Source organism: Barbus barbus (genome assembly GCF_936440315.1).
Source record: "Barbus barbus genome assembly, chromosome: 44".
Taxonomy (NCBI): Eukaryota; Metazoa; Chordata; class Actinopteri; order Cypriniformes; family Cyprinidae; genus Barbus; species Barbus barbus.
In genome coordinates, this window is record NC_136722.1 from 391,811 (window position 1) to 417,500 (window position 25,690).

At 39.1% G+C, this 25,690-nt stretch overlaps 1 protein-coding gene across 1 annotated transcript in view; it reads left to right on the forward strand.

The window, feature by feature from the left end:
• Window positions 1-201: 201 nt before the first annotated feature.
• LOC306863107 (TGF-beta receptor type-1-like) overlaps window positions 202-25,690 on the forward strand; it is a 61,049-nt gene continuing 35,560 nt past the window's right edge. Inside the window, exon 1 of the mRNA XM_079406290.1 lies at window positions 202-295. Coding sequence (XP_079262416.1) covers window positions 220-295 — 76 coding nt within the window. The 5' untranslated portion in view covers window positions 202-219. The remainder of the gene's footprint in view (window positions 296-25,690) is intronic.

The window sequence follows — 25,690 nt, forward strand, 5'->3', positions numbered from 1 at the left end:
GAGGCGAGCGTGGCCAAAGCACTCAGACAGAGGAAGACAGGAATGTGTTACGCGATGAACGCGTGTTATTCTCAGCTGAGCTCCAGACGCGTCGCGTCGCGTTTACTCCGCTGGGCGGGGCTCGGGGGGCTGCGTCCAGCCAATCAGCGCGCCGCTGCTCTTCCTCTCTCTCTCTCTCTCAACTGCTGGAGTCTCGCAGAAGAAGCGCGAGCGCGGAGGATGAGGATGGATGCTATACCGTGTCGTCTCGTGTTTTTAGCGCTGTTCTTTGGATCCAGGATCCAGCACACAGAAGGTACGAGCAGCTCTGTCTGTGTGTGTGTGTGTGTGTGTGTGTGCGTGTGTGTGCTCGTCTGGGGCCAGAGGAGGGCTGCTCTTTGTTTGCAAGCAACTGCAGCCCAAAGAGAGTGTTTCTGCAAAGATGGCGCAGGTCAGAGACAGACAGAGAGATGCTGTCAGCACAATCTCCTTTATTCCGTCGCGGAAGAGAAGAAAGTCCTTTAAACCACACCTGATTGCGCTCGGATCCGTGTGTGTGTGTGTGTGTGTGTGTGTGTGTGTGTGTGTGGAGGATTCACGTGGTTATTGCTGGAGATGATTGTAGGTGATTATTGTGTTTGATCATAAGCTCGTCTCATTTGTTGTATTTATAAAGTGTTTGGTCACCTCGTTTGAGTTTTGTATACAGTATTAGCTGTTAGCTGTGTGGCTAATGTTAACTTGTTTACACTTCTGAATCTATAAATAAAATAAAGCTGGATAACTGGTAATGGCTGTCGGATTTGTATTATAGCGTATAAACATGTTAAGAATAGTGATTTATGTGCTGTCGTTTATAACTGTGTAATAAACTGTTAATAATAGTGAAGTAAACAGCATGAAGGCAGATGTTTGTGTGTCTCAAATAATCGAGTGCTGACTAACCAGACAGCATCCCTGACAACAGGCTTTTCTCTGTTTGTTGTTGGTATGGCATGATATTGTCATTTGCACCACAGTGCCTATTTGTAGAAGTATTTTTAAATGTACCTGTGATGCCCTGTGTGGCTTTTCAATCGGTTGATCACAAGCAGTTTTGAGTAGAAGAGCACTGCTGTGTGTGGCACAGTGATTATAGTCAGGATTGAGTGTGTCCCCTTCAGTAAATCAGCTGTGTATGAATCATGCATCAGGAGAGCCGTGATGCTTACAGTCCGTCATGTTCAGTATTGTAAAAAGCACCTTATCAATCAGTGCGATCAAACTCCATCAATGTTGATTACCACACAAATAAACAACTTTTTCCTCTCTTAGTTAAAAAAGCAAAAATGGAGGAGGTTAAGGCCCACAACAGGACCGTTAACTAAAGATAATGTTCTCCTGGGGGGTTAGTATTTACGAGTTCAGTCAGGTGTGTTCATGGCACTTTGGTTGGAGTAAGATGGCAATGCACCTTTTCTACAAGATTTTTTTACTTTTATTTCTACAAAATGATGAGTAATGAAGACTGTGCACCTGTATATTTTTTCTTAATTTTGTTTTTCATTTACGAAGGTGCTAAATAGATTTTTTTGTATATCGTAATTGTACAATATTATCATATTTTTTAAGATGCAACTTAGTTTTATTGTAAATGACAAAATAAATAAATGTTCATTAATTTCTACAAATTTACCATCAATACAGACTCTGCATCCATTGCATCCAACAGGTTCAGCTCTCAAAGTGACAAAGTAATAGAGTTAGAATTGTATCTCAGATTGTTTATTTTTTTTAAACAGAAAAAAGGGTCAAAATGTTTGCCAAGTGTCACCGATTGAACTGGCCTTGAAGCCGAATCATGCACTTCCAGGATGAAATAGATGGGATTGTATCCTCTTAATATACGATAGAGTGAAAGCATGTCTGTCTTTACAAGCCCATCACCTGAGCGTCTGTCTCTCAGTCAGTTTGGCTCCAGATGCGTGACTAATATGTATTGAGGCCTCCTCTGCAGATTCATCCTGAGACACTGATTTAAAGCCCAGCTCAGAGGCTCATCTCTAGAGCAGGCATCTGATGCACGCTCACTACAATAATGTTGCCTTTGGGACGGGAATCTGAAGTATTTTTGTGACCCCAAACTGCCTGTTGTCCCGGTTTAAAGAACCAACACTAATTTGAGAAGCTGCATTAGTGGCAGCTGTGAGTGAATGGAGAGGTAGCGATGCGTTCAGATGGCCTTGCTTTTGGCAGAAGCAGTATTTTGCAGCGATGGTGGCTTTTAAACGTATAGCTGGCTCAGGGAAACAAATAAAACACTCCGTGGCTACAGTATATCTGGAGCACTTTATGTTAGACTTGACTTTCAGCTTTTTAAAGTGACAAAGTAATAGAGTTTTCAGGCTTTCATTTTAAAGTAATAGACTACGGTTATGGGTGACGATTTGGTTTTAAGCAGCGTCTCTGGGAGTTGAATTTGGCATTATTCATAGTTAATAACAGGCACATTTACATCTTCTGAAGAGCTCTTCTCAAACTGATACCAGAGTAAGAGGCGGTTTTATTAAAGCGTTGCACTACTGACACCATTATGAAAAAACAGAAGAGCTGCTCTCATGCGGTCCATTTGTTGTCTGTATTTACTGAAGTAATTTGGGTTAAGTGCCCTGCTTGGGTTCCTGTGTTTCATCTCAAGTCATTACCTCAGAGTCAGCTATGACTTTCAAAACCTTTGGGATGAAACGGAGGCCCTTCCCTGCAGACCGCAGCGCTCTCAGCTTCCGTGTTCGATCGGCCAGCCGTACCTGTCGGAGGAATCCCGTATCGCTTTACAGCATGTTATTATACGGACGGTCAGACTGTGGGATTTGTGGTTTGGATGCAATAGGAGATGATGATTAATGGCCTCTGTCAAAGCACATAAATCAAGCATTTCTGCAGCTTGCTCTGTCAACATATCAATACAGTGTGTAGAAATGCATGCATACACAACAGCTTAAGCATTAGTTCATCCAGCAATAACCATTTAGTCATTTTCATGTCATTGCAAACCTCTTAAATTTCCTCTTCTGGAAATGCTGAAATTTGACATTAGAAAATTCATACATTTTCATTCACCAAGGATGCATTCAATTGATCAAAAGTGTCAGTGAAGTCATTTATAATATTACAAAAGATTTATATTTCAAATAAATGTTGTTCTTCTGAACTTTCTATTCATCTGTGAATCCTGAAAAATAAAATATATCACGGTTTCCACAGAAATATTGAGCAGCACACCTGTGTTCAACATTGATAATAATCAGAAATGTTTCCTATGATTTTGTAGTGAAGTAAATACTACCGAAAAACACATGTAATTTCTACATTAAAGAGTTTAGTTCAGGCAGTAAATTCAACATTAGTACTCAAGTTAAGCTTGTAGAATTTAAAGTTTGAACATAAGTATACTTTACTTGGAATTGTTTGTTATTTTTACAAAGATTGTTTAAGTAAATATCAAAGTCATGATCCCGCTGTTCCCATCATGCATGAATAATTAATAAGATACATTTGTTTGTGCTGTTTTCGAGATGCATTTACACAGTTGTATGGTTGCTTTTGTTGTTAGGTTAAGTGACATCTGGAGTTCATTTCTTACTCAGAATGACCCATTCATACTCCAACTCTAGTCATGTGCCAAGTGTTCAGGTCTCTGTGTTTATCAGTTAAGAACTATATTGAGTAAACTTCTTACCTTAAAAAGAATAATGAGCTTATACTGTTACATGTTGATCTGTTTTAGTCTGAAATCGCCCCCTATACCCTCAGATGCACTGTTTGAGGGGACAGCCATTTTAAATGGTGTTCGAAACCATAGTGGATGTTCTCGAGTGCACTCATTCAATCCCACAATGCACTGCAAAAACGAGTGTACAACCGATGTACACTCAACGGCTGGAGAATCCCCAGAATGCACTGCGAGTCACGCGCCGAAGCGTCTCACCAGAAGATGGACCCGCAGCTGAATCATCCATTCATTCATTTTAGAAGCGCTCGTCCACGGCGTAATACAACACAGGTACACAATTAGTTGTAAATGGACTATTAGGGTTTATACATAATTTCTGTGACAGAGTTCAAGATAAATCCTTCAATCTTACTGCTGGAGCTGCCCGTATCAAATGATTATTAAACAGCAAGCAAACTATGCAAAAGCGGCAGTCCTTCCTGTGCACTCAGTGTCTGAATTCACTCGATTTCATTCTCTCCTTCAAGTGAACTGTATGAGTGGACTAATGTAGGGAATACTGTATGAGGGTATAGGGGCGATGTCGGATACAGCCCATGTCTTCCTTTGACCTAGTTTTCCTTAGTTCCCCTGATTAGTTAATTAGCTCCACACCTGTTTCTGTTTCCCCATCATTACGTTGAGTATTTAAAGCCTGTGTTCTCATCAAGTCCTTTGTCTGCTATTAGTTTGAGTCGTGTGTTTGCTATCCCTTGCTTCTGGACGTTCTCTGTTTCAACTTCTCATTAAAAGACTTTATTTAGTTTATCTTCTGTCGTGCGCTTCCTCAGCAAGCACCAACGTAACACATACGTGATTGTAAGTTACCCACATGCTTTATTGGCATTTTGTTCAGTGCTATGTTGTTTGAGTAAAGTTTACAAACCGTGACTAGGTGAAATGTAGTTGAGTATTGCAGGGTAAACTTTAAATAATTAAGGGTTTGAGGAGTCATTTCTACTTAACTGGCCACATTAAATGTATTTATTTTCTTTGCTAATTTTACATAACTTAGTTACTTAGCAGATTTTACTTAATTCCGTACTTAATTTTTGACTTAAATGTGTGTAGAAACTTGCAAAATAAAAAAACTACTTTTTGTCAGTGTAAGCAGTAAATCAGTATATTATTATGATTTCTGAAGATCATGTGACACTGAAGACTGGAGTAATGATGCTGAAAATACAGCTGCAGATCACAGAAATAAATTACAGTTTAATACATATTCACACAGAAAACTGTAATAGTTTACTGTTTTTACTGTATTTAAAAAAAAAAGAAAAAAAAGTGAAGATGTCTTTTAGAAACATTAAATGCTCTTACCGACCCCCAAACTGTTGAATCCAGTGTATTGAGACCGATGCTGTTGTTCTTCAGAAATGAGCAGTAATCAAGCGGCTCATATGACTCCTGCAGTAAATATTCAGTATTTCTCCTGAAGTTTCAAGTCATTATTCCACTGAAAAGCTTCCCATTTCACCGCAGCTCACAAATCTCACTCTCCTGCTCACGATTGGTCAAGAGAGACCCCACAACCAGAATCACTGATGTCACAACTGGTAAATAACACCTTTAAATATTTATTGTTCCCAACACAAAGCTATCATACTGTTACGGGGCTGACGAGACGTGAGACGTGCGGCTCCATATGCAAAGCTTTATTATAAAACATGGTCAGAAACAGGCAGGGTCAGACAGTGGCAAACAGGTATGGCAAGGGCAAGACAAAGCAATCCGTGGAACAAGCGTGGGTCGACGATCAGCGAACAGTATCCAAAGGGCAAGGCAGAGAGATAATCCAAAAGCGAGAGCAAAAGTCCAAACGGGGAGCGAACAGAGTCCAAACGGCAGAGGCTAAGGGTAAATCCAGTAAACACGGACAGGGTCAGACACGGCAGGACTAGGACTATGACTCTGTAAAGTTGCTATCGCTTGGTGAGTGATAAATGCTAACAATACTCGGCCAAGAGCAAGAGGAAGTCCCAGGTTAAATAGTGTGATACTGATTGAGAAATGGTGATCAGGTGTGGGCGAAATAGTGAACAGCTGTGCATGTCGTCAGTGAAAAGGATTATGGGAAATTGAGTCCAATGTGTTGTGAGTGAAAAATTCATAGTGGTGAACGTGTGACCTCTAGTGGTGGTTAATCGGGAGAGCATGGACCAGATTCGTGACACATACAACATCAGAAAATTTGGAATATGGTGCTTTATTTGTCTTTTATTTTTATCTCAACAGCATCCTGCATTTACTTCAACACTGTCACATATTTATTTTGAAATTTGCTGAAGTTAAACACTGAACCGTGTTTTTAAATACTGACTTTCAGAATCAGTCTTCCGTTTGTAATGACATGAGAAAATGATGACCGGATTTAGTTTTTTGGGTTAACTAACCAATTTAAGAGGCTCAAATGAGTCTGTCTCTGTGAAAGAGAACAAGTGTCCGTCTGGTGCGCTCCAGAATCTGAAGCTTTTGTGCTCTCTCATTAGTTTTACTGCTGATCTGAAAGAGGGTTTTACGGCGTTCTCCTCCTCCATCCTGCAGCTCGTTTTGGAGACGCTGCCCGTCCGGTCGGCAGGTTTATGGCCTCCGCGTGCCTCAGAGGAGCCTGGAGCGCCGGGTATTTATAAAGAACAGTCCGTCATGTGCTCTGACACGCTAGCAATTAGCAGAGAGAAAGTCTGCCAGGAAAGTTGGTGTTTAAGCATCGTCTTTGGCACTTTACTGGCCATGCTCTCTGAAGGCTTATTAGCGCGTCAGCTTCAGTCGGGTTTTGGTGTGTCCTAGAAAAGCCGTCTCAGTCAGACTGCTCCTGGACAGGCCGTGGTCAAGACGTCTCAGGGAAACGGAGGAAGATGTTCCCCTGTGATCTCCAGCCGCTCAGAACTGGGTCACTGTCAGTAAAAACAACACTTTGGTCCGATTTGGCATCTTATAAACAGTCATCTTTCTTGTGTCCAGGCATCAGACTCTTCACTCGTGTAATATCTACCTATGTCCCATGATGCTTTTTGCACAAATTAGGAGAGTAAGTTCCATTAAACTGTAAACAATCAGTGAAAGATTTGCTCTGTGAACACTTAAGTATTTTCAAAAACTGAACACAATGAGGTTTCATTATTCTGCTCATGCTTCAACCATCCAGCATTAAAAGGATATTTAACTGTGTAATAAATTACTGCAACAAAACATTAATAACCCCCAAAACTCGTCTGCAGGATTCTATTACAGACGTGGTAAATATCACTTTAGTAATATACAGTATGTCTGGATTATGTAACATAAATCACCTGAATCCAAAATCTTCATTACCTTTAACATTGAATGATAATATTTCACTGATCTGATAATCATCGTTTCCCTGCTTTAGAAACATTCAGACTGCTAATAGGGAGAGAATTACTTTTTAAAGCATCCACGTGAAAACAAACCTGGAAAGAGACGAGAGGATTTGAGGAGAAACCCAGAGATTCTTACTGCATTGAGTGAAATATTCACAAATGAGCAGTATATGCTGTCTTTATTCATATTGTTACAGTGAAATATAAAAATGAAAATAATCAAAGGAAAGATGCAGCGACTGAAAAAATATTTGTAGATGTTCTTGTTGAATCATGTCACAGTAAAGTACCGAGCGTTATGTTATTCTCCTGAAACAGAACATGTGCAGCTCATTCAGTCAAACTGACAGATAAGGACTATGATCTGACTGGTTTCTGTCTTTATGAGTGCAACATCCCCAAACACAGTCTAAAACACAGTAGACTCGTTAGCAAAACAGTGGAGACTTTGCTAATGACCTGTGAGTCGATTATATATAATAGCATCTGTGTCAGAGTCGTCTGTTTCCTCACAAAATGCATCTTTTAAATAAACCAGATAATGTATTGCTAAAGAGGACTCGTTCCTCCGTCTCTCTGTTGCTCATTGGGAGGTTTTCTGTGTGTAGCTGTTTCGCACCTGCAGCCTGCGACACACATGCATGCTCGGATAGACTCACACAATTTGGAAACGCACTCTTGTGCTCGTTTATAGAGTGCATTCGTGTCGCCAGCTTTCAGTGGCCTTCTTTCCTGAAGCAGTTCTCCCCAATTATTTGTCCCACATGCATTAAAAAAAATGTCTTTAAAAGGACAGATCACCTGTCATTTACTCACGCTCATGTCATTTCTTCATCTGTTGAACATAAAAGAAGATATTTAGAAGAATGTTGGGAACCAAACAGTTGACGGTAGCCATTGACTTTCATAGGAAGGAACAAAGAGAGCCTGATCGGAGTTGTGTTTTTCTTCTCTGGCGTCACTGATTCCTGCATTAGATGAACAGAAATGCTCATAATTAACAATTAGAGTCACTCAAACAGATAGATGTAGTTCTGTTTGGTGCCGCTAATGGTTCAGAAATATGTATTGCACAGCTTTGCATATGTTTGGTAATTAACTAACGCTTTCTGCTAATAACATTCTAGCATTTTCAGCTCGGTTTAACACGTTTACCATACTCTCATCCATTGTGAACCTACTATAAAATGCAAGCGTTTTTTTGTGATTTGGGTGTGAATGAATGCATATGGGAGAGCCGTCCTTACCAAGAGTGCGATTCTTTATCATGTTCAGACAAAGACACGAATAGCAGAAGGCTTTGTGGGGGAGGTGGAGGTTGATGGGGTCCATCTGAGATCCTCGCACCCTAACCCACATCTGTGGAGGACAAAAGCCTGGCAGTAATGGGCGGATAGGGGTTAGGGGCGAGCGCTGACCTATGGAAATGACTCTGGGCTCCTGTGCGCTGCTGGACCGGACTGAAGGGGGAAGGGTGCGTCTCAAACGCTAGTTTTCTGTGTGTGACGCTCGTGCAGGGATCGTGGTTGCCAGGAAACGCAGTGTAATTAATTCTGACGCACGCGGAAGGAAGGTGAGCGCGACGAGCTGCGCGGAGAGGCTTTCTTTGATGAAGAACCCACATGATGCGAAGCTCGCTTTCCTCTGTTAAATCACTCCATCTGGCTCTGGAGCGCTGTGTTTGTGCCGTTTGGCGTCTGGGCACTGTTAGCCTTGGCTAGACTCACAGCATTTACAACCTTCACTTTAAAGGCAGGTCTGTGAGATGTAGAGCTGCACCATTCTGGATAAAGTGAGGATCATGATTTTTTTTTTGTCTAATTGGATTCTGAACTAAAAATGATGTGACAAAATATTAATTGCTGCAGTCTATTTAAAAGTGTTTAATTTGAATGAATTTATTAAACATTTTAATATATATGTATTTAAAATATATTTTTAATACACCAATTTTTAATATTAAAATGATGAAAAAGTGGTGTGAATGATTCAGTGACTCACTCATAAATACTTCACTTGTTTCATTACTGGATGAATCAGTGTTTTTGAACGAATCTCTTGAATGAATGATTCGATGACAAATCCATTTTTTTACAGTCACTTGTTGCCATCTACTGGCGAAACAATGCATTCGACACAAACGTTATTGAAGCACCAGTTACTCTCAAAAGATGACTTGCTCTATTGTGATCGCTACCGTAGACATCGGTGTTTCTATCCGAGCTAAAAGCTGTATTCCCAGTATTTCTGTGATAATATGAATATGAAAAGACTGTAACATGGTAAATGTCTGCTCTGTGTGTCAGCGACAGCGCGAACGCAGACTTGAATGTTCCGGTATGATTTTTTTCAAAGGTTTAATAGACACGGGCGAATCGTTGTCATATAGGAATTAGATCGTGTGGGTGTTTGATTCGAGATGGCAATCTTTTAAAGGGGTCACCGGATGCAACATGCACTTTTACAAATAGTTTGAAGTGAAATGTGTTGGCAGTGTGTGTACACAACTACCCTATAATGATACAAATCCACCCAGTGTTTTTTTTTTTTAATCTCGTTAAATCACTTCCCCTTTCTCATATCAAGCGTTCTCAGATCCCTGTCTGTGTGACGTCACACAGCATTACATCCAGCAACTAAACAGCTCAATCGCTTAGGAGTCGTTCTTGTCTTCTGCGGAGAAACAATGACGGACTGATGACAGATCACTCAGGGCGGGGCTAAGGTGAAACACCAGTGTCAATCAACTATTGTGGGAGGGGCCTGCCAGTGTGACATCAATTTGCCAAGAATATGTGAACGGCTTGATCTGAGACATTGTGGGGATTAAAAAAAAACCAAAAAGCACTGGGTGGATTTGTATCATTATAGGGTGGATGTGTACACACACTGCCAACACATTTCACTTCAAACACCATGTTAAAGTGAATTTTGTATCTGATGTCTGCATTAAAATGACAATAGTTACTTTAAATGTCACTCTATTTCATAACTAAGCAGTATATGTTATAATAGACAATATTTAGCAGTTGAAACAGGAAGAGCCGCGAGCTCTCTTGAGATCCAGGTCATCAGGACAGACCCTGAACTCTTGTGTTTTACACTGGTGTGTCTTGTGTTGATTTCAGTCTGGTCTGCAGCTTCATCGCGTGTTTATTTGCTCACGGTCTGCTCTGGTGTTTACCACAGTGTGTCTTCATGATAGAAACAGCTGGTCTCAGTACCTGCGTGAGTGTTTCGCCATCAGTTATAACCAAATAATAGCAGCAAAAGAATCCGTCTTAACTTGCACTGCAGAATTAAAAGGGTCCTATTATGCTCTTTTACAAAGTCTTGATTTTGTTTTAGGGGTGTACTAGAATATGCTCTCATGCTCGGTGGTTCGAAAATCGCATTATTTTTCACATAATTTAGATTATTACAATACCCTTCTCCCAGCCTGACACAAACAGCTCGATTAGTTGCGGGTTTGATGAAGGCCTTCCAAAAAGCGAAATGTGTTGTGATTGGTTAGCTGTCCCAATGCTTTGTGATTGGTGAACGGCGTTTCAGTACTGCTATATCAGTATTGAGGATCGCGCAGAACCTTTGCACACACGGATATTGCCAGACATATTAAAGTGGTAATGTTATTGTTGTTGTTTTTGTTTTTGGCTAAATCACTTCAACAACAGCTTAAATATTACTGCATGACTATGTACAGATAAGTGCAGCGGTAATATGTATTATGTTTATTGTTCTTTAATTCTAACATTATTGCATGAATCACAGTGAAACTGTTACACAGTTGAATTTATTAATACCACAGTCCCACAGACTTACACCATTTGTGGCCGCATATATATGCATATTACTTCTCTGCCAGCAGGAGGCGCTGTTGGAGCGGGAGAGAGCGAGGTTTCCCGGTAACACAAAACAGAGCTCCGCTCACAAACACTGCTTTATCAGACATTACATGCAAGATGAAATGAAAATGACATCCAAAATGTACTGAAGACAGTGGGTTTCCTTCAGAAATACAGTGATATAAAAACACCAGCCACGGGTTTGATTCTGAAGCGTGCCGAGCTCAACCAAGCGTTCTCCCCACCGCCCAACCATTCAAATTTCCGTAGGCGGGATTTACAATTTGTGATGTCACAAATACAGGAAAACAACTTTGTAGTCCAAACGAGCCATTCGTTGTAGTTCTTGAAAAGGGATTTTTTTTAAACGAAATATCTCCCTTTGGAGTGGACTTTGAGATTTGTAACTTTGTAGAACATTATATGCAAACATACGCTGACTAAAATTCAAAAAGTGAAAAAGCATAATAGGACCCCTTTAATATGACCAATATTACCATGTCATGCTGCTGTTTGGACTTGTACCATGTAAATATGGTGGTTTGTAGGCATGGACCACAGTAATACCATAGTATTCTTCAGTTCTAACTCGGGGTGTGCATATCATACCGTCCACGATAATACCAGTATATATTTTTACATGATTAAAAAGTGTCATATTGTGATATATGTTTAAAACGGTCTGAGAAAGACACAAAAATCATTCCCAGCACCGACAGCGAGAGACTGTTTAGCGCTGCACCTCATGTCTCCGATGAGAAGATTAATGATGATTAAAATCAAACAGTTAGCCAGGGTTCAAAGTCCAGACCGCGAGGGAAATCTGCGCTGAAACTGCTGCTCAGTAACACTTTTATGAATTTTTTACAAGGCATGTGACAATGTGATACGTGCATCTTCCCAAATTAGTAATGAGAATAATTTATAAATCTGCTGCTGTGCTGTCAACAAAAAGAAGCACTGAGGACTTCCTGCGTGTTTCCGTCAAAATAAAAGCTCCAGCGACATTCAGAAATGTTAGTATTGTAATATTACTGTTGTTCTGTTAAATAAAATTAAAACGTAAGACAATAATAATGATAATAATTACAACAGCTCTATTAATACATTTATTATAACGTTCACACACTGTTCAAATTGGGATCTGTGATATTTTCTAATGTTTTAAAATAATTTATGCAAGGCTGCATTTATTTTCAAGAAGGGGGTCTCAAAAATGGCCACAAAATATTATTTTACTAACTTATTAATTTTAAGTAAATTGTGCTTTGTTGGTATAATGTCTGCTAGAATGTTAAAAAGTGATCAGTGTTAAATAAGTATTTTAAATTGTTATTTTGTATTAGTGTGCAATGTTTAAAAATCTGAATTTATTCCATGTAGTATCCATTTAATTCATTTAACATTTAATATTGGGGGCATCCAAGTTATTTGACACATTTGAACATTAAAAAAAGCAATGCAATTAGCTACTTTCCCTGGTGATTGGTCACTTTTATAATGATGTAACTCAGTTACTATTTGTGAGAAGTAACTAGTAACTATAACTAATTACTGTTTTAAAGTAACGTGCCCAACATTGGTCACTATTATTGCACTATAACGCTGCGGTAGATTTACACTTGGAATTAGGACTGTAGCTCATTGTGTTTGCACTAATGAATGTTGCTGCCTGCCAGCTGCAATCACCAATAAAACATTGTTCCATATTTGGTTGTATATCGTCATAAATATCATTATCACAAATATTCTTGAAATATCGTGATATAATTGTGAGGCTATATCACACACCCCTTGTTCTTACACACACACACACACACACACACACACACACACACACACACACACACACAGCATGGTAATCAGTCACTCATTACTGTGGTGAATACAGTTCAGAGGAGAGATCCATGTTTGTTTATTGGTGACTTTAACAAGTGTTTGGACAATTTAAAAAGAGCATAACATTTTATGCAACTTAAACATGAAATACATTGGGTAAATATTATCTTCATTTTGTGCATTATTCATCAGAGTACTGAATCATATGGAAAAACCCCCACAAAAAACCAACATATCATAAGCATGAGTTAAGAATTAGTTCCCATGATTGATAATTTGTTCTTTTGTTTTAGTTAAATTGAAACAGATTCCTAATTTGTGGCCATAAAACCCTATTTTGAGCATGTATCGTCTGAGGCTAAGTGTGCAAAAATGGAACGATCCAGTTTAATGAAGCTTGCTCCATTGCGGATGGATGCTCTTTGATTCATTCACATTGGGCCTTTTTTCCCAGTTTGGTAGAGTCTTGGCTCAGATTCTGTTTTTGAGCCTAATCGAGTAAGATTTGTTGTTGGGAATGCTAACCAACCCACCCAACCACTTTACCAATTTACATCCAGATGAAGATGAATTAGCTTGGCTCTGAAAACTCGACACGCTCTTCAATCGATCCCCTGTCTGCCGTCCAGAGAACTAAAGGGACGGTGAACAAACAGCACACCGATTCATTGAACTCTCGGCTGCGTGCTTGGATTACACTCATGCATTGCCTTGGCGGCTGCTGGCTCTCTCCCGCTCTGCCGAAAAGACATTGAACAGCACTTGGCTTTCAATGCAGATCATTCAATTACTGCGTTAGAGGTTGAAGCCAAAGGCTCCAAAGATGTGACATCCAATTGCCATTGATTCTCGAAATCCGTAGTCATTGTCTTGAGTTTTTGTTCTTTCTTGCTTTGTGTTTGGCATTAAATGAGACCACTTCCATCCTTTTGATTTCTGAGACTGAGATACTGCAGACATTTGAGTCGCCCCCATTCCTGTGCATTTATAAATGGCTTATGTGGTTTTAATCAGATTGAATTGGGTTTATTGAAAGCATTATTGAGTTGAGTGACTCAGAACTCTGCGTGCTTTTCATGAACGAAGTAATGAAATGATTTGTTTTATTCGTTAACGTAATTAAAGTATTCCTCTCAGACTGTGTCATCGGGCCTCTTTAAAGGGCTCCTGAAATAGAGAATCAAAATGTTCTTGATGTTTAGACATATGAGAGGTTATTCCACAATAGAAAAAAAAACATGCTGAAAGTTTCAGAACTCAAGCTAACTCACCAGTTTAAAATAAGAATTATTATTTTATATCCTTCTGAAATGGCCGGATTTGAAATCGGGAGAATGATTTCCCCTTAACATGTGTCATTGTTGTATGTAATCAAGGAAGCATGTTCTGATGAACTCAGTCGCTAGAGCCATACTGCGGTTAGCTAAAGAAAGACTTAATTTTAAAAAACTTTGGTAACTTTATGAACTAACCTTGGCAGCTGTTATAGTAAAAATGCAATAAATGTTTGCGAGAGAGTTCCATATGTCATGCTCATTTCATATGCAAAGATGTTAGCCAATCACAGCAGTTGGTGTTTCCATTGACGTCTCACAGCAGACACGCCCCTTCCTTCAGAGCGCTCAAATCAGGTGAGAAAATGACCATTTATATCTAAATTATGATTAAAAACCATACTAAGCTTATAATTGCACCTCAGGAAACATTGTTAAATAATTTAAAAAAATGCATTTCATGACCCCTATAAATATTTCAAGAGTTTTGTGAGCTTCTCTTCTAGGAGAAAATATGGACATCAGTAATAAATGGCCCAAATACTTCACCCTAAAATGACTTTCATTACTAGCTTCATGTCGTTCCAAACGGGAATGCGTTTCATTTTTCTGCAGGACGTGTTTCTGTCCACTCAATGAAAGTCAGTTTGGACCCCATTGACGTTCACTGGCTGAACAAAAATATATATTTTTTTCAAAAATATCTTTTGTGTTTCATAAGAAAGTCATTCATAAGTTGGATTGAGATACGGACATGATGCTAAAGGTTTAGTTTTGCGTGAACTATCCCTTTAACACAAAATCAAGAGAATAAATGCATAAATCTGAATCAGAAGCGGTGCTCTAACTGACGTGTGTTCATGTGAGCGATGTATATTGTTCATGACTCCAGTAGGAGAATGTGAGCTGACAGCTGAGCATCGTCCCATGGCAAGATCCTTCATGAAGCCAGTCTTCATCCACACGGAGAACGAAAGCCTCCCAGATTTAATGTTTTCACGTTGAGTCCAGCGTTGGGCAGCTGTTGCTTGTGTGTTGTGTTACTGGAGTGTGGTTCTCAGTAATGATGGAGTACCGGCTGAAGCGTTAGGAACGGCTGCACAGCGTTCTGTGAGAAGTGAGAAGTGTACTCAGATGTCTTTGGAGAAATATTTATCAAACGAGTTCACTAGTGGCTTTGCTGTTTTCACTGAATCATTGTAAGGAGTATTAAAATACTGTTGTGAATCAGCATAATGAATCCTTCACTGATTAAACTGATTCAGGAGCCGTTCTGACTGATTCACTTTAATCAGACTCGCTCACTGAACTGCAGGCTATTACTCTCAATGATGCTGCAATCAAGTTCTTTGTTTTGAAAGTTCAGTAAACAGTTTAATTGGGCTGTGAACCAATCAAGAGTTGAATTTATTTTTTTTATTTTTTAAGTTCTGATTGAACTCCTGAATTTGAAGTAGAAAACTATATGCAGAAGTGCATCAAAGAAACATTGCAAGAAATTTTAATTCATGAGATGGAATTTGTATTAATTAAACTATGGGAAGTTGAATTGAAAATTGTAAACAAAATTAGAGGTAGTAAGAAATTTCAATGTTTCTGAAAGAAGTCTCTTCTGCTCACCAAGGTTGCTTTAATTTGATCAAAAATACAGCAAAAGTATGGAGTAATGCGCTGGAGTAATACTCTGGAGCAGTAATGCACTGGAGTAATGCGCTGGAGTAATACTCTGGAGCAGTAATGCACTGGAGTAATGCGCTGGAGTAATACTCTGGAGCAGTAATGCACTGGAGTAATGCGCTGGAGTAATACTCTGGAGCAGTAATGCGCTGGAGTAATGCGCTGGAGTTATGCACTGGAGCAGTAATGCGCTGGAGTAATACTCTGGAGCAGTTATGCACTGGAGCAGTTATGCGCTGGAGTAATGCGCTGGAGTAGTAATGCGCTGGAGTAGTAATGCGCTTGAGTAATACTCGCTGCACATTCAGTCAATCCCTGGTTGAGTTTGGCTGCAGGTTTTGTTTTGGTGGTGTGAATCATTGTCTGGTTCCGCCTCAGGGCAGCGCCCATCTCAGTTTGCTCACTCTTCCCAAAATAGCCCTGTCTTTGGAGCGCCGGCGTCCTCCAGCAGATTGAGAGCAAACACTGAGTCAGTGTTTACACACGGCTGTGAACCGTGCAAGGATCCGTGCAGACGCTGGGCGATGGATCAGAGATCTTTGTCTGTAGTGTTTCATTCTGGAGATATGGAGCTGTGAAGATGTTTGCAAGCCGGTGCTATGCTGCGCTCGATCCACTGAGACGCTACACTCCAGTCATCCTGTCATATTGAAAACATTGTTAATTATTTATCAAGTCAAAATGAAATCATGAATGACTGTTCTTACCTTCCTAATACATATAGAAGTGAAGAATCGGCTTCCATTCAATTAATGAGTTAGAATTTGAAATGAGCCACAGATCACAGGAATTTGAATTGGAAATTGGAAACTAAATTGGAATGTCCTGTACATATACACTACCATTCAAAGGTTTGGGGTCGGTACGATTTTTAAAAATATTTCTGAATGAAGTCTCTTCTGCTCACCAAGGCTGCATTTATTTGATCAAAATAAAGTAAAACAATGAAATATATTCACTTAGAAAACAGCTGTTTTACATTATAATAATGTGTTAAACTGTAATGTATTCCTGTGATCTGCAGCTGTATTTTCAGCATCATTACTCCAGTCTTCAGTGTCACATGATCTTCAGAAATCATAATAATATACTGATTTACTGCTCAACAAACATTTCTGATTATTATCAATGTTGAACACAGGTGTGCTGCTCAATATTTTTGTGGAAACTGATATATTTTATTTTTCAGGATTCACAGATGAATAGAAAGTTCAGAAGAACAGCATTTATTTGAAATAGAAATCTTTTGTAACATTATAAATGTCTTTACTGACACTTCTGATCAATTTAATGCTTGATCCTTGATGAATAAAAGCATACATTTCTTTAAAAAAAATGAACAAACTTTTGAACATCAGTTTGAATGAATGTTTACTGTGCAAGCTGTCTAACAGCTAAAGCACAGCATGCTAATTAAACCACCACTGCTAAATATGGAAACTAATTATTCAGCCTCTCTACTGTGAATGTTGAGCTGGGTTTAGACGGGTTCTAGCCGCACTAGACGGGTTTTCCTCTCCCGTATGCAATCAAGACACTCCTTTAGTCTGGATTGTCTTGTCAGTGTATTTCCAGCAGACAAAATATCCTGCCTGTGGCATCAGCAGCAGATTGTTTCTGATACTGCTGTGTGAGCACATGCTGTCCTCCGTCTGTAAAGCAGCAATAGCAGAATCCGCCCAGCGCCGCTGGCAAAGCCTTGAGACGTTCAACAAGGCGTCCTTCTCCTCCGACGAGAATCAGCCACCTGTGTCGTCGTAAATAAACGCGTCTTATGAATAAGGCCATGTCTTTGGTACAGTGACGGCTCTGCTGTTGCTGGGCTGTATAAATACATATGAATATGTGAGGGCTGTTATTAGCGCTGCACTCATTGACTCGGCTGTGTTTACCTGCGGCTGCTGACAGACTCGCTGGAACAAAGGAGACAAAGAGAAACGCTCGCTTCCACCTCCAGTTTGAAGCTGGACTCCATTTCCAGAGGTTTTACCGTACAGCAAATCTACAGTACCATGAGACTAGCGTTACTCTCTAGAGAGGACTTTACATGTAGTATATTCCTTCATCTTAAGCTTTATAGCACAAAACAGACCATAAAGAATAGTTTGGGGTGAGATTGTGTAAAGGAAATGTGATTGTTGTCAGAAATAGAGACAAACAAATAATCAAAAGAAGTATAATCTTACAGATGTTGTTTTATGGTTTGGTTTGTTCAATCAAAGCATGTGTTGTTTTGTCCTTGTTTTTCGTTTGGTTTGTTTTTTTGATTTGTTTGGTTTAATTTGTGCTTGTTTTGGTTTGTATTTGTTTTGTTTTTATTTGTTTTGTGCTTTTTTCCTTGTTTTTCTTTATTTTGTACTTGTTTTGTTTGGTTGTTTGGTTTATTTCATACTTGTTTTTTTTATTTGTTTGGTTTATTTTGTGCTTGTTTTGTTTATTTCATACTTGTGTTGATTTTAGTTTGGTTAGTTCAATCAAAGCATGTGTTCATGAAGGATCAGAAATGTCAGAACAGTATTAAAAGCATTACATTTAGCGATGATACCGTAGGCATTGTTTAGCGCTAACAGCACCCTCCCTTTTGTGTTCTAGCAAACCATGTTGCTTATTTTTCAAGAAATGCTGTTGTAATGACACGCTATAACTGTTCTCAGTGTTGAAGGCTGCTTGAGAGAATAGAGAAACCTTGAAGCACATGAACTCAAACAGCTCGAGTCCTGCTGCCTTTGGGTTTCACACACATCCTCCACCTTTTCAAGGTTTCTTCTTTTCTTAGAGGGGTGGTTGATTGCGATCTCACTTTTCATTTTAAATAGTGTGTAATGTTGCTAAATATTTAAAATATGGATATGGAAATTGGGTAAGGAAAGACCCCCAAGGTCCTTTGGTTTACCAAGTTTAGAAAGACCAACTCTCTGTTGCTTATTATTCCAGATATAACGAGATATGTAAGAATTCAAAGTTTTAAAAAACGATGTAGCTAAATAGCATGGAAGATTTTGAAAAAGTCGAGGAAGTATGTTCATTTTTATGACGTTAACTCTCCCAAGAAGAGAAATTGGCAGAGGGGTCCACTTTTCTAAATCTTTAACTTTTTGAACTAAAGGACAGTAATTTGCTTCAAATACATTATTCAAATCAGGAGTGAGGAGAATGCCGAGATATTTAAAACCTTTTTTAGAAACTTCAAAAGGAAACTGTATCGTGGGATTATTAGAGTAATTAAAAGGCATAGAAACAAACTTTTCGATGTTAAGTTTGTATCCCGACACAGTGCTAAACCAAGCCAAGGAAAAGGAAGTCATCTGCATACAGAGAGATGACGTGTTTTTTCCCGTTAATTATGATTCCAGATATATCAGGATTAGTCCTGATAGACTTATTAGATATTAGACATCCCTGTCTGCAACCTCTTCGTACTGGAAAACCTTCGGACATCAGACCATTTGTGTTGACGGAGGCAATAGAGTCTGAGTAAAGATGCTTAATAACATTAATACAATTAGAGCTTAATCCAAATTTTTCCAAAACTAAAAACAAAAAAGGCCACTCCACGCGATCAAAAGCCTTTTCGGCGTCCAAAGATCATATCATTGATATCTTTTTGTAAGTATTAAAATAATGTATAGCATTAAGAGCACGACGTACATTATCCGAACCATGCCTGGATTTCACAAAGCCTGCTTGATCAGGATTTATAACCTTAGGGAGAACTGATTCCAATCTGCGGGCCAGAGCGTTTGCCATTATCTTATAGTCTACATTAAGGAGTATAAGATGAACAATCTAGAGGATTCTTATCTTTTTTTAGGAGTAAACTAATTGAAGCCTGTCTCCACGATGGGGGGATTTCACCTTTCCAGATATCATTGATCGCAGGCATAAAAATCGGATGGATATTGGGCCAGAATTTTTTGAAAAATTCCAATGGGAAACCATCTGGGCCGGGGCACTTCCCATTTGGCATGGATTGAATTGCTGCCCAAACCTCCTCTACTGAAAACGGAGCATTTAGGTTAAAACGGTCCTCCTCAGAGCATAACGGTAATGCAATATTACTTAAAAAGGCAGCAATGTCAGAGTCCGTCGCTTTTGATTCAGAACTATATAGCGATTTATAGAATTCCTTAAAAGTACTATTTATGACTAAATTTATATTCCGTATCATATTAATTGACCTGTCATTGTTTTGATTCTTTAATTGGTATGCCAGTAACCGGCTAGATTTATTGCCAAATTCATAATATTTTTGTTTAGTAAAGAGAAGAAGCTTCTGAATATGGGAGGTATGATCCATATTTAGTTTAGTTCTTGCATTCACCAGTCATTTTAAATTTGAAACTGTAGGGAATTGCTTATGTATTTGTTCCAATCTGGTTACCTCCTTTTCAAGATTTTTCCTATTACTATCTTTGGCTCTTTTAAGGTGGGAAGTGTAAGAAATAAGATGACCGCGTAGAGTGGCTTTGGCTGCATCCCAAATTATGGCAGAAGACACAGGAGAATCTCTGTTGTCGAGCCAAAATTGAGACAAACTATCTGAAACAAAAGATGAAAAATGATCACTGTTTAAAAGAGATGTATTAAATCTCCAATTTGAAGTTCTAGGAATACTGAAAGCGGGATCAATTTGCAAACGTACTGCTGCATGATCTGATAGGACGATAGAGTCAATATGACAAGTCTGAACTGCGTGCAAAAATTGTTTAGGGAGAAAGAAATAGTCCAGCCTGGAATATGAATTATGAGGATGGGAAAAAAATGTATAATCTCTCACTTTAGGATTTAATTGATGCCATACGTCTATCAAACCGGAATCAGAACATATATTATTGCGCACCTTAGATGATTTAGGGTTTGATACGTTTGCAGATGAGGATTTGTCTAGAGAGGCATTCATTATACAATTAAAGTCTCCGGCTAGAAAACCTAGGCCTTTACAATGATGAGTGAACCGTAAAATCATCTGTGTTATAAAGTTAGGGGAATCAAAATTTGGAGCGTAGAGATTGAGAATTGTTACATGGCATTTGAAGATCGATCCTGTGATCATAATAAATCTCCCTTCAGGATCTGATTCTTTATATTCTAAAATAAAAGGTAGATTTTTATTAATAAGAATGGCTACCCCTCTTTTGTTCTGTGAGTAAAGCCCGGCTCACACTGTGCGATTTTGGCCATGATTTGTTAAAACATCCTAAAAGATTCCTATAATCCTAGGCTAAAATCGGTTGTCTAGATCGCTGGTTTGACATGTTCACCGACAGCCGATTAATGGCCATTGCGATCAATTTTTTCCTCCGATTAAATTCTGGCAGTGTCAGAAGATTTCAGACACTTTCCTGCAGTGGGACATCTCCTATGACGACCGTCAAACCAAGAACCAATAGGAGCACTGAACTTGATGACGCAATTAGCGCGACAACTTCAAACCATTCATTATTTGTAAAAAAACAATATATGTACAACGTAAAGTTTACTTAAAGTTTATTTATTAAGGGGCAGGATGTTTAAACTCGAATAACAGTCTGTATTTGTCGCGTCTTGACTGTCGTACAGTCTGACATTAAGACAACTGAGATCCTACAGTCTGACATGGGGATCATGTTCGTACAGTGTGACAAGCAGCAATCGCAAAAGATTATTAAAAATCGCACAGTGTGAGCCCGGCTTAAGAAGAAAAGTAGACTTGACCAACCCAGTCTTTCCCTAGCTTTGAGTGTTCTGCGTCGCATAATTTTGTTTCCTGAAGCAGTACTATATCAGGTCTTTGTTTTTTCAAATGAGTTAGAATTTTTTTCCTTGTAACTACATGTCCAATCCCTTGAACATTCCAAGTGATACGTTTAACTGAACCAGCCATGAAAGGTGCAGATTAATCGCGAAGATAAAGCGATTTTATTTGGCGAAAAAAGACAGAGAGTTGGCTTACAACAAACGCATAAAGCATCAGAGAACACCTTGCAGCGCGTACCTGCCCCCACTCTGTCCCCAAACGACAGAGTAAAACCCCCTATAATGACGTCAACGAACGTAATAATCAATACAAATCCAAACTCAAATTAGTGACCACAATAACAATTCAGTCGCCAGAGACAACGGCCAAACCAAGAGAATAAATAATAAAAAAAAAATAAACGCTACGAGGAAAAGGAAAAGAGAGTCCCTTAGGAATAAAAGAAAAACTATATTATAAATGGGGAGGTATACTTAAGATTAATCAAACCTCCTAGTTATTACAAATTAGGGTTGGCTCCTTTAAATAGTCTTAAAAAAATAGAAAGTAGTGAAGGGACTCGCTGTAAATCAAGTCAATAATCCTCCTTAACAAACGAGAGTAGCAGCAAAAATACCTCAAGTGAGAGAATCCAAAAACGCGGCGGCTGATTCAGGGGTATCAAAAAGACGAATTTGCCCGTTATGAAGACAGCGAAGCCTCGCAGGGTACGCAAAGCCACGGTACATACTCCGACGGGCCATCGATTTCCCCACGGAATCAAACTCACGACGTTTGCGCAGGACCTCAGAGTAAAACCTTAATCTGGATTCATTGTAGAGGATGTCGCACTTCTTCAAAGCTGCCCTGAGAACTGCTTCTTTCTGAGAGTATCGGAGAAATCGCACAAGAATACTTCTTGGTGGCTTGTTCGCGTCCGGGCTAGGGACCAGAGCGCGGTGGGCGCGTTCAATCTCCAGAGGAGGAAAGTCAGCAGGTAGGCCGACTAAAGTTGGAATGGTGGTTTGGAGAAAGTCCGCAAGTGAGGTGGAGCCTTCCGCTTTCTCCGGGAGATTGACGATCTTGAAGTTCTTCCGACGCCCGCGGTTCTCCAGGTCGTCAACCTTCAGCTGTAGCATATCCACTATCTTTTGCATAGCTGATATTTGGCACGCGGTCAGTCGAGTCGTCGCTTTCTTCTTCCCTGTGGACGGGCCAGGCCACGAAAATATAGGAAAATCTTTGTCACGAGGAGGTTTAGGCATACTTGAGATAGAAATTAACTGATTAAGTGACGTTTGCTGAGCGAAAAAAAGAACTTTAAACCTTGGTTTAGCAAGGAGCGAAGTCTCAAGCGTCCATCTTGCTCCGGGTCACGTGACCAACCCAAAAAAAAGCCTGTCTAATTAATTGAGTTTTACAGTTGTATCTTTACCAAATTCTGTTTTCCATTATTTTCTGGATTCCATTTTAATTGTTCCATTAAATTTTAATAATCAAAAGCATCTCAAATGAATTGATTTTATATTTAAAAAAATATTTTTTCAGAAATAATGCACATTTAAATTTTTCTCCTAAATAAATTCTGGTAAATAATATTTGTGGTAAATACTGCTTTAAAGAGTATTTATTGATGATGATGTTATTATTAGACTAGAACAGGTGGATATGATGTCGTTCTCTCACTATAATACTGAACTGATTTCAGTGATCTGGACTGAGAGATGGACACCTGCTGCTTCACTCTATGCTGCACTTCACTTGGATTTCATAGAAATTTGGATTTCATTTCGTTTAATAAAATATTTTTAATTAAAATTGTTGGAAATCAATCGTTTAGATTAATCAAAAAATTAGTTGATAGATTAATCAAAATAAATAGTCATTAGTGGCAGCCCTAGTCTGTGTTCTTTGAGAACAGCTACAGACAGATCTGCTCCCTCGGTGCTTGTGATGTTTCCCAGGCCAGTAAGCTGCTGTTGCTCTGTAAGTTTCCCTTCTGTTCTTGTGCTGAGAGCCAGTCTCTCCTCCCGTCCGTCTCAGAGATTTTCCCCAGAAACATTTGGGCGGTGTGTGAATCTTGTGTCTGAACACTAGACAGACCGCAGACCGGCTGCTGCTCATAACACGTGTGTGTTTTCATGTTTTCTGTAAGCAGCAGAGCTCATGTGAAGTTCCTGGTTGCTCCGAGGGAAATGATACTGAAAGTGTTTGTCTAGACGCTCAGATATGCTGTGCTGGTTTTACTGAAGCTTGTGGTTTTGCTCAGTCGCGCTCCACCCAGAGAGACTCACGTAACGGCTGTAATTCCTCTGTCTGTCTCCTCTATAGCAGACCAGATCAACAACATATCACATCACTTATCACTCAGCATCCGGAGAAATGTAGGCAAAGAGCTCTTCCTCCATTAGATGAAGTTATGGAGGTTAACGTGTCCTCCTCATGACAGGACTCTGATAATATTGTGTGCTGATCACGCTCTGACAAGATTTATATCATAATATCAGCGAAGTAGGAAAATATACCTACTTTTGCTCAAAATTTATCAAATAATTGCTTTTGTAAATAGAATGTAAGGCCAAATATAGGATGTAGTCATCGCACCCGTCTCACACGTTTTCTTTCTGTTTTTGAGGTGTGCTGTTTTCCTGTAGCTCTCGTCTTGAGTGTTTTCTCACAGTGATCTTGTGAGTGGGCTGATACTGTCTGACGCCTGTGTGTGTGTGTGTGTGTGTGTCAGCTGAACCCGTCTGTGCCGCATGTAAATCACACACACGTGTATCAGCAGCGCTTCAGACGCAGAGTGGCTCAGTGTTTCTGTCCTCACGCCTCGTGTCGTCTCAGTGTTATCATCACACGAATGAACCGAACCAGTGAGTGCAGCGCTGCAGACAGAGAGACGTCGTGATGGCCGACTGTGTGTCCTTTTTCTCGTTTCATGTCTTGATATTTTTAGCTGCAGTTCTTTATTTAGAGAGCTGTGCTTTAGCTGTTTGACAGTAAAAGTATCACAGATGCTGTCTGCTGTTAATGTCTCTGAAACTCTCTTCTGTTCACCAAGGCTGCATTTATTTGATCAAAAATACAGTAAAACAATTAAATATTATTACAATGTAAAACAGCTGTTTTCTGTGTGAATATGTGTTAAACTGTAATTTATTTCTGTGATCTGCAGCTGTATTTTCAGCATCATTACTCCAGTCTTCAGTGTCACATGATCTTCAGAAATCATAATAATATACTGATTTACTGCTCAACAAACATTTCTGATTATTATCAATGTTGAACACAGTTGTGCTGCACAATATTTTTGTGGAAACCGTGACACATTTTATTTTTCATGATTCACAGATGAATAGAAAGTTCAGAAGAACAGCATTTAATTGACAGAAATCTTATTATAAATGTCTTTACTGGCACTTTTAATCAATTTAATCTGTGCTTGCTGAATAAAAGTATTACATTCTTTTAAAAAAACACTGACTGTATTATTGATATTCACACAAATGACAACTTATTCTTTACTTATTGACTTTTTTCAATAAAAGCAGTGCTATTCATCATTAAATCTAAAGTTTGCTCATCATTCACTTCAAACTAAATTTTTTATTTTTTATTTTGGTAAGTTTATTTGAATAAATTGAACAGAAATCTGTTTAGAGTCGCCGCTCGTCATGTGTTTGTTGATAAGGAGACGCTGATGCTAATGATGCTAGTCTGTCAGCGGCAGCCTATGAAAAGACCCGTTTTGGCCGGTAAGCAGAAAAGCTGCGCTGCTGTTTCAGGACTAATCAGTCTGACCACAGGAGACAAGAGCTGTGTTTCAGTTGTTTGTTTGGGAAATTTCATCAGAATTATTGTGTTCAGACTGAGTTCATCTCAACCGGTGCATAATTCTTGTGTTTTAAATAAAGGATGATGGTTTTCAGGGCTGTCAAGTGATTAAAACTTTGTATCTAATTATTACACGTTTTGCCAGTCAATGAATCTAATTTGGGGTGAGAAGTTATCTCAAGATCATTTAAAGTCATTATTGTGTTAAATGAGAAAATCGTTGAACACATTTTGATTTGACATTGTGAAAATAATAATAAATTGGTATACATTAAGAAAAAATACATGTTGAAATATTAAATGATTTAAAATAAAATTATACTCTAAATATGAACTTAAAAGAATCAATAGGTGGCAACGAGTCACTGTCATAATGACTGAGTCATTGAATCATTCATTCAGCCGGCAGCTTCATTCAGAAACAAAGTGTC